This window comes from Panthera pardus, unplaced genomic scaffold (assembly GCF_024362965.1).
Source record: "Panthera pardus isolate Hobbes unplaced genomic scaffold, ASM2436296v1 HiC_scaffold_7, whole genome shotgun sequence".
NCBI classification, from domain to species: domain Eukaryota; kingdom Metazoa; phylum Chordata; class Mammalia; order Carnivora; family Felidae; genus Panthera; species Panthera pardus.
In genome coordinates, this window is record NW_026527002.1 from 51,956,371 (window position 1) to 51,973,252 (window position 16,882).

At 34.6% G+C, this 16,882-nt stretch overlaps 1 protein-coding gene across 7 annotated transcripts in view; it reads right to left on the bottom strand.

Moving 5' to 3' along the window:
- Window positions 1–16,882, bottom strand: part of ANGPT1 (angiopoietin 1) — a 363,665-nt gene that overhangs the window by 74,632 nt on the left and 272,151 nt on the right. For all 7 annotated transcript variants that reach the window (XM_053896598.1, XM_053896597.1, XM_053896599.1 and 4 more), the window contains one exon: window positions 13,390–13,511. In XM_053896598.1, the coding sequence (XP_053752573.1) occupies window positions 13,390–13,511 (122 nt within the window). The remainder of the gene's footprint in view (window positions 1–13,389; window positions 13,512–16,882) is intronic.

Genomic DNA, 16,882 nt, shown 5'->3' on the forward strand with positions numbered 1-16,882 from the left:
TATTAAATTAGGACTTATATATATAACATATCAAATGAAGAATTACTAGACCATTTGTTGTCAGAATAACGTCTGTTTCTTAAATATAATTCATTTCCTGGGGTATATCTCATATCCAAGGTAGCGGACTTGAACCCAAACGATCAGTCTGTAAAAGTTACAGTTCAACATTCATTAAGAAAATAGGTCCAATGAGAAACTGATAGAATAGTTCAGGAAAAAATATGAACAAAATATAGAAACTATTTTTTTAAATTTACTTTTCATTCATCTAGGATTCTCAAAATATTAACAATGATTAAATTTCACAATAGTTCTGTTGGGGCTAGGTAACAGTATATTGATGCAGAAACCACAGGACCAGAAAGTAAGCTATGTAAAATCAAGTGAGTTAGATTTCTTGGGATTTTTGATGCCTGGTCCTGCATCATAACCGCAACTTATTTTGTCTCTCAATTTAAGGACAACTTAATTTAAGGACAACTTATTTTGTCTCTCAATTTAAGGACAACTTATTTTGTCTCTCAATTTAAGGACAACTTATTTTGTCTCTCAATTTAAGTTTCAGAATGAGGCCTAAAAGCACCACAAGTTCACAGATCACTGCATAAATGGTTCTGAAAAGGAAGACCACAGGCTGGTGGCATGGTTTTACAAAAAGACTTGGAATTTTGCTCAGGGTGATGTAATCTTCAACTGAGAAACCTCCTTCTCTCACAACTCTTCAAAAGATACTCCCCTTGCATATTGCACATTAAAAATGATAGAAAATGCAGAAGCACTCTTGGATCCTAGCAACCAACTGTAAATAAAAAGTATTTACATTTTATAGAGTGTATAATATACTAAGATTCCTCGGAGGAAATCCTTATTCTTTCTCAGTTCCATAATCAGAAAGTCCAACTAGCCCTTCGTTTACAAGGTGTTATTCAAATGTAACATACCAGACTGGGCACTTATTTACCTTGGAGAAATGTAGCACTGAATCATTTGTATAAGTTTTCAAAAAGGGGACTCCAGGGAATGTTTTACATGTAATACTTAAAATCATAAAACAGAGCCTGTTAGAAGAGCCAAATTTTCCTACTTGATGTTCTAGGGGACAAGTTGGAATATCTGATTAGCCTGTACACAGATTAACAAGTGTGGAGAAAACTGCTCTTGGGCATTCTGGATCATTGCCAACAAACCTGTCCTCCAAGAAAATGTGCCTCAGAATATGACAGGCATGCTGCCTATTATACCAAGCCTGAAAAATACTGGGATGCTTCTATTCATATCACCCTACTAATTTACAACACCTTGGGTAGCACGTCCAGATTCACATGTGAAAATTTCCACTGAGACCCATTTGGGGTAGCTCTGTGACTTGTGCAAGATAAGAAAAGCCGTGTCTCTAGGCTCATTTTCAGTTTACTTTTTAATTATTTTTGTTTATTCTCCTAGGGGTAATGATCAGATACAAGATGCTCATAATATAAAATCAGTTAACTTACAAAAAAATTGTCTTTTAAATTCACAAGGGTTATAGTATACTGCCAAGAAAACTGTTATAGTATACTGCCAAGAATTGGCTGTTAAAATGATAATAACGTAGGGGTGCTTGGGCGGCTCAGTCAGTTAAGTGTCCGACTTCGACTCAGGTCATGATCTCGCAGTCTGTGAGTTTGAGCCCTGTGTCGGGCTCTGTGCTGACAGCTTGGAGCATGGAGTCTGCTTCAGATTCTGTGTACACCCCCCTCAAAAATAAATAAACACTAAATTTTAAAAAGTAAAAGTTAAAATGATAATAATGTAAAGATCAAAATTTGGATGATGTAGTCATATAATACTGGATAAAAATATGAATTACCATTTTGTTTCTAAAAACAGATGAGCATTGGCCTTTCAGTTTTCCTAATCAGTAGGTAACATTCAGGTTTAGAAAATATCATGCTATAGTTATAACTTGTATTTATTACTTGTTAAATGCCAATAGTGTTCTCAGCACGATGTAAAACATAAAATGATGCCATTCCTACTCTAGGGATTTATTTTTAGAGAGAATACATCAAATAAAACAACAGCAGCTGTAAGAAACTTCCATATCAGACATAATGTTATTTTGGGGGGGGGTTTACACCAATGTTTCAATGTTTGTCTACTTCTTTTGATGTGCTCCCTATTTAAGAGAATATATACTTAAAGATGGTTACTAACTGAAATGTCAGTAAAGGAATTTTGTTTGTTTATTTGTTTTGTTTTTCAGGATAATTCGGAAGGAGCTGAGAATTTAAAGTTGATCAAAGAATTCCTGTTGCCAAAGGAAACAACTCTGGGCACAGGTTTATGGAAGAAAAGGCCTGAATTTTCTGAGTAAAAAGAATATCCACTTAACATGTTGGAAAAAAAAAACATTAATTTTCACAATTCACTGAACAACCTTTACTGCACCATGACTACCAGGTATCAAAAGAAATCAACATAGCCTGTCATCTTAAAATAGATATTTATGCAAAGTATAGATGGAACTGCTCACAGAAGTAGGAACCCTGTTCTGCATCACAGACACCTCACAGGATTTGGAATGGAATATATGCAGGAAAAAATAATATGCATGAAACTACAGGCAAACTGGAAACATGTCACATTGCTTCAGTTCACCATCTCTTCCAGCCATTTTCTCATCTCATTTCTTCACTTGGAGTTCCTTTAGCAACTTTTACACTGTAGGAATTACTAATTTTATTAAGTATATCCTTTATGTTAATTATAACTTTTTAGACTTCTTCAGGCAAGACTGATCTCCTCTTGGCCCTTCCGTTTTCTCTGACACTGCTCATCCCTTACTTCCATCTTCTCTTCACGTTTGGCTTCCAAAAAAACCCTATTCTCTTTCCTTTGATACTTCTCAACCATTAGTTATTTACTTGGGAAGTCAGCCCCTTCTTCTCATCATTCCAAACTGGTTTGAATCCAAAACTTTCTTGCCAGAAAAATTCACATGCCATCTCTATTTATTAATCACATTCTTGTAATATACCATTATAACTGGGTAGCACTTTAAAAACCTTATCTCCTTTGATTCTTAAAGCAATATAGAAATTCAGACTTAGTAGATATTACAAGTCCCAGTTAGTATGAATCTAAATATCTTATCCAAAAATTGTGCTCTTGTGGTGTCAGAACCAAGATAAAAAGCCGTGTCTTATAACTTGTCAGACTAGAAATGTGCCCATGACATCCCAGTGCTATGAACGCTAGCATGAGAGTCACTCCACTTTGATTTGGTATAATCAAATATATCTAATATACCTACTTCTTCCACCCATTTATATTTTATCAGGAATCAAGGCATTACTTTAACATCTCCTTAGCTCCATCTGGTTATTCTGGGAGCTTGTCTTTCACAATATTTCAACCTACCAATCTTTTACATGCATAAAAACAAAGTTTCTTTGTCAAGCCAGTTTTTTTTTTAATCTGAACTGAGATTTTCTTAAACACCACTCTGCCTTAACCGCTTTGCCATTAAATTTAATTTTATCCAGTTTTGTCCTGAAGACTTTTACTGGTTCTCTTACATTTTCCCTCTCCGTATCAGTTGGGAGAGGTCACTTCAGCTAGATACAGAGACCTCTATAAATGAAGGCTGATGTGAAGGACAACATTACAGCTCTAGTGTCTTAAAATTAAATAGCCAAAGTAGTTATAATTCTCCCTGATGATGGCCTGGGGCAACGAGTTTAGTTTACACACAAAGGCATAATCCGAAACGTGGATGCTGATTCTACACTCCAGTACACTGTGTTCTAGAGTGCATTCAGTATGTTTTTATCAGGTGTTCACTTGTTAAGAATCCCTCTGTCAAGTTTTGGGGAAGCCTAGATTAAATAAACAGTTTTTATCATGACACATGTTTTAGGATGCGTGTTCCACAAAACAACAATTTACGAAACTGTGTACCTAAATCTATACAAATAGAGCTAGAAATCTGAAGACAGAGTTTCTCACAGGATTTTCAGTACTTCCTGTTTCCCATCTTTCTAGAAGCACTTTGAGAAGACACATGCATAAAATTTTGGCACTTAACTTCTAGTTTAAGGCAGAGGTGCACTTTAATGAAGAATAAAATAAACAAAATAATCTAGGTCTTGAACTTCAGTAAAAGGTTCTAATTGAGTATATACAAAACTTTATTTGAAGATTTTGGTTGACTTCTTTCCATTTCCACAGTCGGCCTCCTCCAACATGTCTTATTGGAAATATTTCAGATCATTGAACACATCTTGAAACTTTCACAGAAAAAGCTCTCCCTTTCAAATTGTTTCCCACAATAGAGTTCTTAACATAGCAGCCAATGAATTCACAGTGGTGACAGTTGCCTAAGCTCAATGTGTGTAAAGATAGTCCTAAAACAAGGAGGAAGATGTTGAAAATATAGAAACCTTCTCATTTTTATCTGTCTGAAACTGCTCACAGATGTTTCCATTTTTTAATTGTTTTTAATATGTAAGGTGTCAACATGTGTTGCAAATATGGGTTTTAAAGATCAATTTTTTTCCCCTTCCAAACAAGAGTACAGGGAGTACAGGTTAAATTTATACTTTAAATTTTTAACTTGAACACAGCACATTTTCTCTTAAAATATAAAGCCAAATGTTGATGTAATTCAAATGTGGAGCAGAATCATAGATTACTACAAGTAAACATTGGCAAATATTTTTTTTTATTTGGGGTAAATAAAAATAAACTAAATATGTGTGGAAGTCAGAAAGCAAGATAAAAATACAAATGGATACACTGTAAAATATAAAAATGTAATACTTCTATTAAAAAAATGCCCAATAAGTGACAAACCACAGAAACACATCTTTGCCACATATATGACAAAGTTTTAATATCCATTGAAGGGCTTACATGAGTTAATCAAACAAAGATAAACAATGAAATAGAAAAAAGGGAAACATACATGAATACGCTAGTCATAGAAGAAGAAATGCAAGTGGTCAATAAACATGAAAAGGTGTACAACCTAACTTTTCAAGTAGGCAAGATTAATAAAGTGGTTAGCAAGGCTTGGGAAATTAGAAAGCCCATGCACACTCGGGGAGAATATAAAATTTGGAGATAATTTGTCAATATGTATGAAAATTTTAAATAATCACATAAAAATTCTAATAAATTTTAAATTATAGTGTATCTATACCTAGGAATGAGAGACATGTGTATATAGTTATATGTGTAATATATCCATGATAAATTTTTATAAAGTAGAAATAAACCCAGCATTTAAAAAGTAGTTACAATCTATACACATATGTATTCATCATTTCAGTACGTATTTATGCATGTGTGTGACTGGATATGAGTGTGTGTCTGTGTAAACACACAATAAATATTCACACATGTATATCCTAGTATATTCATAGAAAAAGTCTGGAAGAAAAAGTCCCCAACTTAATCTGTTACTGATGATTCTCTGCAGTAAGTGGTAATGGTGGAGAAGTATGGAATTAGAGAGTCTTGGCCTTTAATTGTATACTTTTGTATATAATTTAATGTTTAGATCAAGTCTGTGTTACTTTTTTATTAATCAGAGAGATGTGTTAAAAAGTCATGAGTCTAGAATGGTCTGGCAAGATGTTATCTAAAAATTTAAAACTTGGAGGGCACTTGGGTAGCTCAGTCAGCTAAGCATCTGACTTTGGCTCAGGTCATTATCTCACAGTTTGTGAGCTTGAGCCCCATATTGGGCTCTGTGCTGACAGCTCAGAGCCTGGAGCCTGCTTCAGATTCTGTGTCTCCCTCTCTCTCTGCCCTTCCCCTGCTCATGGTCTGTATCTCTCAAAAAGTAAATAAACATTAAAAAAAATATATTTAAAACTTGGGCTGAATTAGCAAACGCCAAAATGTGGACTGATAACCTTGGGAGCCGTGCAGTGGGCTTTTGAGGATGCAGAGTAGCAGTGTAAACACCATCTCTATTTTATTTATGTTAAGAACTGTTAATGTATTTACAATATTTAATATAAACTAGGTGGTTTGTGTTTTCCATTAAAAATATTTTTTAGTTTTTGTTTTGTGTGTGTCTGTGTGTGTGTGTGTGTACAGAGATAAATGACATTTGTTGGGATAGAACTACCGGGACATTTGCCAGTTCATCATTCATTCAACATTCAAAAAGCACTTAATACTATATATACAATGTGTAGAGAATTGTGCCTGGGAGCATGAAGACAAAGATAAATAAAATATAATCTCTGTGTTCCAGAAGGTCACAGCCCAATAGTAGAGAGACAGATAAACATACACACACACACACACACACACACACACACACACACACACATACAGGCACACATATACACACATATTACAGTGTGATGGTTAAGTGAAATCATGGGGGAAAACAATGCACAGTGTTATCATATAAGCTGTAATGACTGAATATATCAGGTAGAGTCAGAGAAGGGTTCTTAGGGAAGTTAACATCTGCACTGAGTTTTGAAGGGTGAACGGGAGTTTGTGAGTTGAATAAAGAACTACAGAGCATTTCAGACAAATCAAAACATCAGATGAAATAACTTCAAGACTTACAGTGTGATACTAACAACTTGCATGATTAAACACTTGTTATGTGGTCTGGCACTTCTCAGTGCTTTATATGCATTAACTCAATTAATCCTCACATCAATTCCATGTGCTATTATTATCATCATCCCAGTGTTAGAAATTAGGAAACCAAAGTACAATGAGTTTAAGTAACTTGCCCAAAGTCACAGAAATAATATGTGGCAGAGTCGGTTATAATAGGAAAATGGAAAAACAAAAACCTACGCAGTCTGGCCTCAGAGTTCATGTTTTCGGCCATCAGACCATACTTTCTAAAATACAAGATTTGAATAAGTAAGGCTACAAAATTAGGATAATAATGATCATGGACTGTGTTCAGTGCTAAAAAACTTGAACTCTCTTCAGTTAGTTACAGAGAATCAATATGGGATTAGGTAGATGCTATATAGAGATTAAAAAGTTGGGCTGAATTAGTGTTGGGGACCTAAAAAGAGTGAAAAATCATCTGACTTGCATTTTAGAAAGAAGACTTTGGCAGAGCTCTGTATGATCAGTTTGAGAGACATAAGGCTTAAAGCACAGAGGTCACTGCAATGACCGAGACAAAAATAATGGGAGTTGGACTTAAGACACAGTCAGTGGCAATAAAATGAACAAGATAGATGAAGAAAAAAATATTTAGGGGATGGGACTGACAGCATCAACAGTCACTGTGAGTTGCGAGGAATCAGGGAAAGGAAAAAATTAAGATTACCCTTGGATTTTCAGTTTGATTCTGAATTCTATTTCACTCTAAAATCCTAAAATTAATGAAACTGAAATTTTTAAAAATGCTATATGCCATTAAATTCATTTTCTAAATACATGAATAGACACCTCTCCAAGGAAGACATCCAGATGGCCGACACATGAAAAAATGCTCAACATCACTCATCATCAGGGAAATACAAATCAAAACCACAATGAGATACCACCTCACACCTGTCAGAATGGCTAACATTAACAACTCAGGCAACAACAGATGTTGGTGAGGATGTGGAGAAAGAGGATCTCTTTTGCCTTGTTGGTGGCAATGCAGGCTGGAGCAGCCACTCTGGAAAACAGTATGGAGGTTCCTCAAAAAACTAAAAATAGAACCCAGCAATTGCACTACTTGGCATTTATCCAAGGGATACAGGTGTGCTGTTTCGAAGGGACACATGCACCCCCATGTTTATCAACAATAGCCAAAGTATGGAAAGAGCCCAAATGTCCATCGATGGATGAATGAATAAAGAAGATGTGGTGTATATATACAATGGAGATTACTAAGCAATCAAAAAGAATGAAATCTTGCCATTTGCAACTACGTGGATGGAACTGGAGGGTATTATGCTAAGTGAAATTAGTCAGTCAGAGAAAGACAAAAATCATGTCACTTCACTCATATGAGGACTTTAAGAGACAAAGCAGATGAACATAAGGGAAGGGAAACAAAAATAATATAAAAACAGGGAGGGGACAAAACAAAAGAGATTCATAAATATGGAGAACAAACTGAGGATTACTGGAGAGGTTGTGGGAGGAGGGATGGGCTAAATGGGTAAGGGGCATTAAGGAATCTACTCCTGAAATCATTGTTGCACTATATGCTAACTAATTTGGATGTAAATTTAAAAAAAATAAAAAATAAAATAAAAAAAAAAAACAGGAGTGGAGGAAAAAAATGTTCCATTCAATCAATCTGTAGGTATTCCATTTACAAGGTACAGAACAGAGTAATATAAATTGAAATACTTTTTATTGATCCCTACTATACACAACTAATATAATTCAGCCTAATCTAATGCTAGAAGTTAGCAGAATTTTACCTTAGTATTTTGTAAAGAACTTATCAAATGGAAGATGGCTTTAAAGACTGTGACTTAACTTTTCATTTCTTTAAGCATCTTCAGGATTAAAATCAATATTTTATTATGCCATGACAGTAATTTGTTTGTAAGATATAATTTAGCATCTTGAAAGTACACACATTTCAATCACTTAAAATTAGTTAACTTAGTAACTTCCCATAAATTCCAGCTAGAAGATAGATGAGGCTTGTCAAATCAGTTCAGTGAATTCCCAAGGTAAAATAAATACTTTATATTTCCTACTCCAGTATTAGCAGGAATAAATAATGATCTATATAGGAATAGGCCAAAAACAACTGGCTTACCCCTTTCTTTAAACTTATATCTGTTTGTATTACGAGGATACTTGACAGCCACATCAATTAGTCTTGAGGCTGCATCATGTTGAAAAAATATTTTTATAATATTTAAGACAGGAAATCATTATGGACTTGAACACTAATTTTGCCATAAACTAGCTGTTTGGTCATGGACAAGTAAACCTGACCTTTGTGAACTTCCCTTTCTATATAAAATAGAAATAATAATAGATACTCTGCAGAATTAGTTGGTGGATTAGCAGTAATGTAGGTAAAGCACCTGGCACAGATGTTCGCCTGATATTAGGTAGGTAGCAGATAGTTTTGATAAAATTATCTTGGAGTGTCCATCACATGTGTAGTTTCACGTCACTGGATGGGTGTTACCAGAAATTTCCCTAATATTCACTCTATATATTCAACACAAGTATCAGGAAAGCCCTAGTACTGCATATTTGTGTACATAAGATGCTCCTTTCCCTTCCTGTGTGCCCTCCTGGTCAGGCAGAATAATTTCTTCTGGAATAATTTTTTGCCTGGCTCTGCTCCCACCTTGGAAAAAGTTGGGGTTAAGACAGAGATGGACAGGTGTCTTGAAACCCAATCAGTTTACCAAACTTTTAGATCAAAACATTCAGTTACATATTTGGTTCAGCTCTAAGGATTTGAACTATGATATCTTTCCCCATCCATCTCTCTTTTCTATGGTCTTGAGTTGACTTGACAGGAAATATACTAGAGGAATCTAATAAAAGTTGACAATTACATGTTCCACTTTGTGATCCAGCCCCCTATGTGCAAGGTAAACATTAATAATTTCTTGGGTTCTTGGTTGATAATTTCAATTACATGGGCCAATTACTCATCTCTTACTTCCAAATGCTCTTTCCTTGAGGTAAGGAACAAAACCATTGTAAGATTAGGATAGCATCCAACAAAAGAAAAAAAAATTCCTAAAGAAAGCAAACTGGAAGCTTTTTGGAGTCACCCCCTACTAGACTGTTAGGAAAACAAACAGTAGAGCAAATGTTGCTAATCCTATTCTTGCTTTGTGCCTTTGGCCATTTAGTGGATAAAGAAGTGAATCTAATGAGCCCCAAAATCCTTTTTCAACCCTACAAGTGATGCATTTAATTTGTCAGGATGTAAATCAGCAGGACCTCTCAGCATGATTGTGTAGTATAATCCCATCCATAAAATATTCCTCCTTGTTCTGCCAAAGTGGTGGACCCTCATAAGGGCCAGCTCACCAACTTGGCAGCTGAGGCCCCATCACACTGAAAGCTGGTAAGTCACACACCCAGACACAACCCCTGACATTCCATGGGGAGGAAGCAAAGCTTAATTTAGATAATCCCCTTTGCAAAGTGTATTAGCTGATCCAAACCAGACCTGGCCAACTAAAGGCATGTTGTTCCTACATTTCAGACATGCCTAAATGTAGAAATAGCTTTTTGCTACATTTGGAGGATTAAGATTTATTTAAGGAATGGGTAGGGATAATCAATAAGCTTCTTTAAAAATATATAAACAGCTTCACGTATGACTTTGACCTTCAATCCACTTAAATGGTGTTGGGGGGGTAGTAATTCTTTGTTGCTCTAGAAAGTGCTGGGCAGAGTTCCTATAATTCCATTTTACATAGGGAAATAAACAATAACAATAAACACAACAGGGGAAGTATGCTGTACATCACAAAAGGATATTTTTTTTTAAATAAAGTAAAGCACATTTTACTTTAAGTGGTTCATAGAAGACTATACCTGGTTTAAGAACAAATATTCCACCAACCCTCCGCTAAACACATTTGACCCTTCAACACGAACACAGATTACTACAGAGATACAGCAATGTCAGGAGATAGGGCACACTGATAGAAAAATGCCCTCAGGAACCACAGGTGAAGTAATGCTATACTTGAGTGTCAGAGAGAGAGAGAGAGAGAGAGAGAGAGAGAGAGAGGAGTGCAGAGTAGGAGGAAAAGATGCATGTAAGTTTTTTCAGGCATGAGCACTGAGAAATTTCAAGTGAAAACCTAAATCCCTGAATTCATTGTGAAATAGTTATATTTCTGGAAAAAGGAATTGTTACAACTCTGAAAAAAACATCACTAGCAATAAGTGTTGTGATTTGTAATATAAGAAGGCCTGAATTTTCCTTAGAAATTAGAATTTAATAAGGGAAAAAAATCCATCAGCAGAAGGCAGGTATGTACTGGGGATAAAGAGCCTCTTCTGAGAGGCTGTGGCCCAGGACAAGCCTCTTTTACTTGGCCTGAAGCAGAGGTCTTTCAAGTGCTTGAACCTTGACTCAGCTTTACCAATGGAATAGAGAGAACAACTTGTAAGCAGGTTCCCTTCAACAGACAATTTCATGGTGAGAATTCCATAGTAGGAAATGATACTACGTGCCATATCAAGAATTATGATGGAAAAATAAAAAACCCAAAATTATTTGGAAATAAGATAGAAGGGATATATTTAAGAAACAAGAAAAGAAAAAGAAGAAGAAAAAGGAAAAGAAAGAATGAATATGAGAAGAAAAGAGGGAAAAAGAAAGAGGCAGAGCCACCTAGAGAGAGGGAGAGGGAGAGGGAGAGAGAGAGCTGAGTATAGTGACACTTAAGGGACAGCAGTTGTTTTTGTAGTTAAGAGTGAGACCTTTTAGTCCTCCCGGGTTTTTTTATGGTATCCTGACAGCTCAAGTGTCAGATGCGGACCAAGAGATAATACACATATCAGCAGGGGAAGAACTGAAGAATGTGGATTCATACTGACAACTTTTTAAAAGATAAATCATATATGGTAACATACTTAGTGAGAGACTGAAAGCACCCTAGGTTATACCTTAAAACGAAATACCATGCAATTATTAAGAATGATATTAGATGAATATTTATTCATGAGAAAAGGTATCTGTTTCCAAAGAAAGCAGGCTGAAAAACAGTGTGTATAGCATGACACAGCTTTCCACAAAAAATATATGTTTTTATATAACATATAGCAACATATGCAGCTTTCTCAATGTGTCAGGATTGTGGTTTTTCATTTTATTTTGTGTACTTTCTCCTTTTTCTACATTAAGGGTCTGTTATTTATGTAATTACAAAAACAACTGAAAAATAAGGTAAAAACTTCATTTTACTTACCCATTCCTAGACAAAGCTTTCACAGTAGCATATTGAAATACATGACTATAAGGGGGTTCACTTTTAGCAACCAAGTTAAAGCATGGTGGGACCCTAAAACCGAGGGATGGTTGAAGTAAAATATACCTGCTACATGTATATGTCTGGTTACTGTGAAACAGCAGGAGAATAAATGGTACTTTTCAGCAGGATTTTCAATTCCAAAACATTTCATTATGCAACCAGTTCAGGGTCAAGTCCTGTCAAGTTTATTTATAGTTATACAGTTTACCCCGTGACACAGTACAAAGATAAATAAATGTAAAACTTAGAAATACAAGTCATAGAGTATGCATGACCCCTTTCAGACTCTAAATCAACAGTCAGGTTTATCTTCTTCATGTATAAGTTCCACTGTAATTGTTGTCACTAAGGGCTACTTTTAATGTATAGTTAGGGAATCTTTCAAGGCTGCAGATAGTGGTATTGAAAGACCATGTGCTACAGTGGAAAGAGCAGGGCTAGGAAGAAAGAAACCTGAATTACATTCCCAGCTGTGCCACCAGCAAGCTGTGTAACCTTGGACAAATCACTCACTTCCACTAAGTCTATCCCCTCATCTGTAAAGTAAGAGAAACAGCAGTCCTCGTAGGTAACTTCCTGGTGAGAAACATGATGGAAACTCTAGTTCTAATGACACAAGGTATTGAACTAGTTTCTAGCAACACAATGGTTTTAAACCCAATATAATGGACAAAAACTGAAATGTCTTCAAGCCATTCAAATATCCAGAAGCCACTTAACAAGCAATGCATTTGTCCTACAGAGGTCATTGCTTTGATTGAATTATCCATCATGAATGCCAATAACTTCAAAATGATATAGTCTATATACCATCCCACCTCTGGGGTGATCTTTAAGTCCCATTTCACTTACCTGAGATGATTCACAGTTTATAAAACACATCTATAAAACTAAATAAATTATTATATCCAGAGTAAATAACTTTAAATGGGGAAAAGGCCGGGGAGGGGGGGGGGTGGTTGGTGAGCAACTCTTAAATTAGCTTTACACGTAAATACTTTTCTGGGAAAAATAAAATCTGCTTCTCTCTAGTGCAAGATCTCTGAATTCAACAATCTTGTAGTTTTGTGAAAGTTTAAGGGCAGATAGAGTGACAATTCAAGTTATAGAGTTTCAGAGACTACTTTTTTCCTCTATTGCTACAGATTTCATCCTGCTGAAAACTGTCACTATTTTGTGTCACTGAATTCAATCATAGAATCAATTTTTGTGGATATGGTAGAATTTGCACAACTAAACATTAGATAAATTAGTGCTAAAAGTTATAAAAAGCAAATGTTTCAAGAGTGTAAGCAACAGTATTATTCTTCTTATATTGCCTCTATATTTCCATTTTTGCAAACCACCTCAATCTTTTTTTTTAAGTGTTGACAGAAAGGTGAAGGATAAAAATAAGTACATCTGTAAATATTTGGAATACAACAATCCTCACCTGTTTTTCTCATGAATCTTTAAGATTTCATTTGTCTGTTGAAGAAGCTGCTTCTCTAGCTTGTATGTTGATAATGAATTCTCTAGCAGTTGTATTTCAAGCCGAGAAGTTTGATTTAGTACCTCAAGATAAAAGATAAAAGATAAAAACATTTCAAACTTCAATCACAAAGACTGAAAAGAAGTTTTAGTTTTTCATTCAGCTGTGTTTCCTTTTAAAATGATACTTCTTCCAGAATAATTAATTAAATGGTCTACATTCTACTAATTAATGTTTTACAATGTGTCCTAATCATTGTATTCATTTGAGACTGAGGTTGCAGTTGAATGAGAAAATTGAATTGTTAAATCCATGTTCATATATAAATGTTCATGTCCTGAATCCCTAGGATATTATTCTATTGTGCTGCTTGCCTCCAATATTTATATGATGAGAATTATTATAAAGTCTTAGATATTGTATACAACAATTAATAGCTAATAGGCAAGTAAAATTTGCCTGCTTCAATCCCTTACCTTAAAAAAATTAATTATAAATGTGTAAACAGCTCTTGACATAGTTTAGACAGATTAATGACTACAAAGTTATTGAATAACTATCATATTAGGTCATGCCAGCTCTTCCAGATATCATGTCATTTTATGGACATGGGCACATAACACACTAAGGAAGAATTGTTACCATCACTTTATAAATGAGGAAATTAAGGTTCAGAGAGAGGCCAAAACTGACGCAGGAACCAAGGGAAGGACTGGGTTCTGAACCCATATAGTGTGACTCTAATTTTAATGTTCTACACAGAACGCTAAGAGGTTTAGTTAAACCATTTTGGGTCTTCATCTGAGCAAATGAAGTGACCAGGAACCCAGATTGCACTGAAGACAGACTGTAGTATTCTTTTCAACTGCACTACACTGGGTACTCTAGAAAATATAAATGTTCAACTTATCTTGAATCATCAAGATTCATATTGCTAGTCAGGCTTTAATATAACATGAGCCTGTGAGTCATAAGCCCAAAGGCTTTGGGTTCATTCTCCAAAAAAACACATCACACACTTCAATCCTATAAGATGCCTTCAAACTGTGCCACTGTCTTTATTCCTCCCTATCTCTGTTGTGTCCACCCCTTCTACCTGAGTCTTCTCTAAGGGTGGTAAACAAAGCAAGGAAAAAAAAGTATAATTAGCTTAAAAGCTTCCTATGTCATTTGAAAATTTAAAACCATCACACTTTTCTTACTGGGTGGCTCAGCTGGGTAAGCACCCAGCTCTTGGTTTCAGCTCAGGTTATGATCTCACAGTTTGTGGAGGTTTGTGGGTTCAAGTACCATGTCGGGCTCTGCACTAACAGCATGGAGCCTGCTTGAGATTCTCTCTTTCCCTCTCTCTCTCTCCCCCTTACCAACTTGTGCTCTCTCTCTCTCTCTCAGAATTTAAAAAAAAAAAAAAAAAAACCTTAAAAAAAAAAAAGAATTACTTTTTGAAAGGGACCTGGAAATCCTTCTGGAGGATCAATAGCAATCTATATGTCCTCCTCTAAAAATGACACTATTAGAGTTTTCCTCCTTTTCTGTAGCAGGTCTAAACCTGGGATTACATCAGATGCACATAACCTTTTCAAAATATACTGATACGACCAGGGTTAGACTTGGGCTATGAGAGGTTGTGGGGGAAGGGGATGGATTTGCCAGAGAGCAGGACAAGAACTAGGGAGAGATGAGAGAGGCAATTGTCTCAGTTGTAAAATCTAAGCAGATGTCAAGAAATTCAGTAATCAAGATAATATTTTAATGCAACATTTTGAAAGATCAAAATTAGTGCAAAAATATCCATGCTCAACATAGTATAATTTTAAAATAAAGACAGGATCTGCCTCTGTACATGTGTTATTTCATTTTGCATGACTTGATCCCACTCTCCTCACCTAGGTCTCAGTCCCATGGTGGGGGAGGGGTGACGTGTTGGATGGTGAAGGAGTGGGCAAGAAAATAGCAAGATGGGGCATTTGTGCTTTAAAAAGTTCGAAGTTTCAGGGCACTTCGGTGGCTCAGTCGATCGAGCAACCAACTTTGGCTCAGGTCATGTTCTCGACATTCATGAGTCCGAGCCTAGTTGGGCTCGCTGCTGTCAGCATGAAGCCCACTTTGGATCCTCTGTCCCCTCCTCTCTCTGCACCTCCTCCACTTGCGCTCTCTCTCTCTCTCTCAAAAATAAATAAACAACAAAAAGTTTGAAGTTTCTATGATTCATTCATAAAATTGTCATAAATATAGATCCGAAAGCCAATCTAAAAGTTACTACTATTAATCAATACTTATGAAGTGTTTTAGAGTTAAAAAAAAATATTTTCCTCTACTGAGTCACTTCATTTGAGGAAAAACAGGAGCAAGAGAAACTGGGATTTGAGGACAGAGTTCAAAGCAGCCCAGAGGAGAGAATGGTAGAGAATGTAAGGATTGGGGATACACACAATTTAATTTTGAACTGGTAAACATTTTTTCTATGCAAGTTTTTTGTTTATTAACTAGAATTAATATATAATATATATTATTATACATATAATTATATATAATACTATATATAGTATAGTAATAATACTATAATACTATGTATAGTATTATATTAATACTATATTATATATAGTATAGTAATAATTATATAATTTATATATAATTTATATAGTATAGTAATACTATACTATATATTATTATACTATACTATACTAATTATTAGATACAGTATAGTATTATTATTATAATATAATATATAATATATAGTATATAATATATAATATATTATATAATTATATATTATCATATATAGTATATAATATATAATAATATATTATGTAATATATTATATATAGTATAGTATCATTACTATAATATATTATATATATTATTTTATTTACTACATTTATTTACTACATTTACTACATTATTACATTACTATATTATATATATAATATATATATAATATATATATATAATATATAATATATATATTATATTATAGTAATGATACTATACTATATATATAGTATTATATATATATAATATAATATATATTATAGTAATGATACTATACTATATATAATATTATGTTATATTATAATTAATTATTAATAGTATTAATATATTGTAATAATTAAATAAGGGATGAGACATCTGTATCTTTTGGTGACAGAACAGTGCTTGGCACAGAAAGACACTCAATATTGATTGAATGAATGAAAGGTACATTGTTTCACTGAATCAGGCATATTATATGCAGTTAAGCAAAATCCATTTTCTGCCTCATTCACCATACACTCTGCTCACAACTGCAGACATTCTCAAATACCAAAATTTTTACTTTACAAAGAACAAAAATTGTTCTCTATGTCACATGAGAGAACACTGAGAAGAGAATTGAGCTATCTAAAATTAAAAATGAAGCTGTCTATATGTAAGTCTGGAGACTATAACAGTTCCTAATTTTTCTCCACTTTGT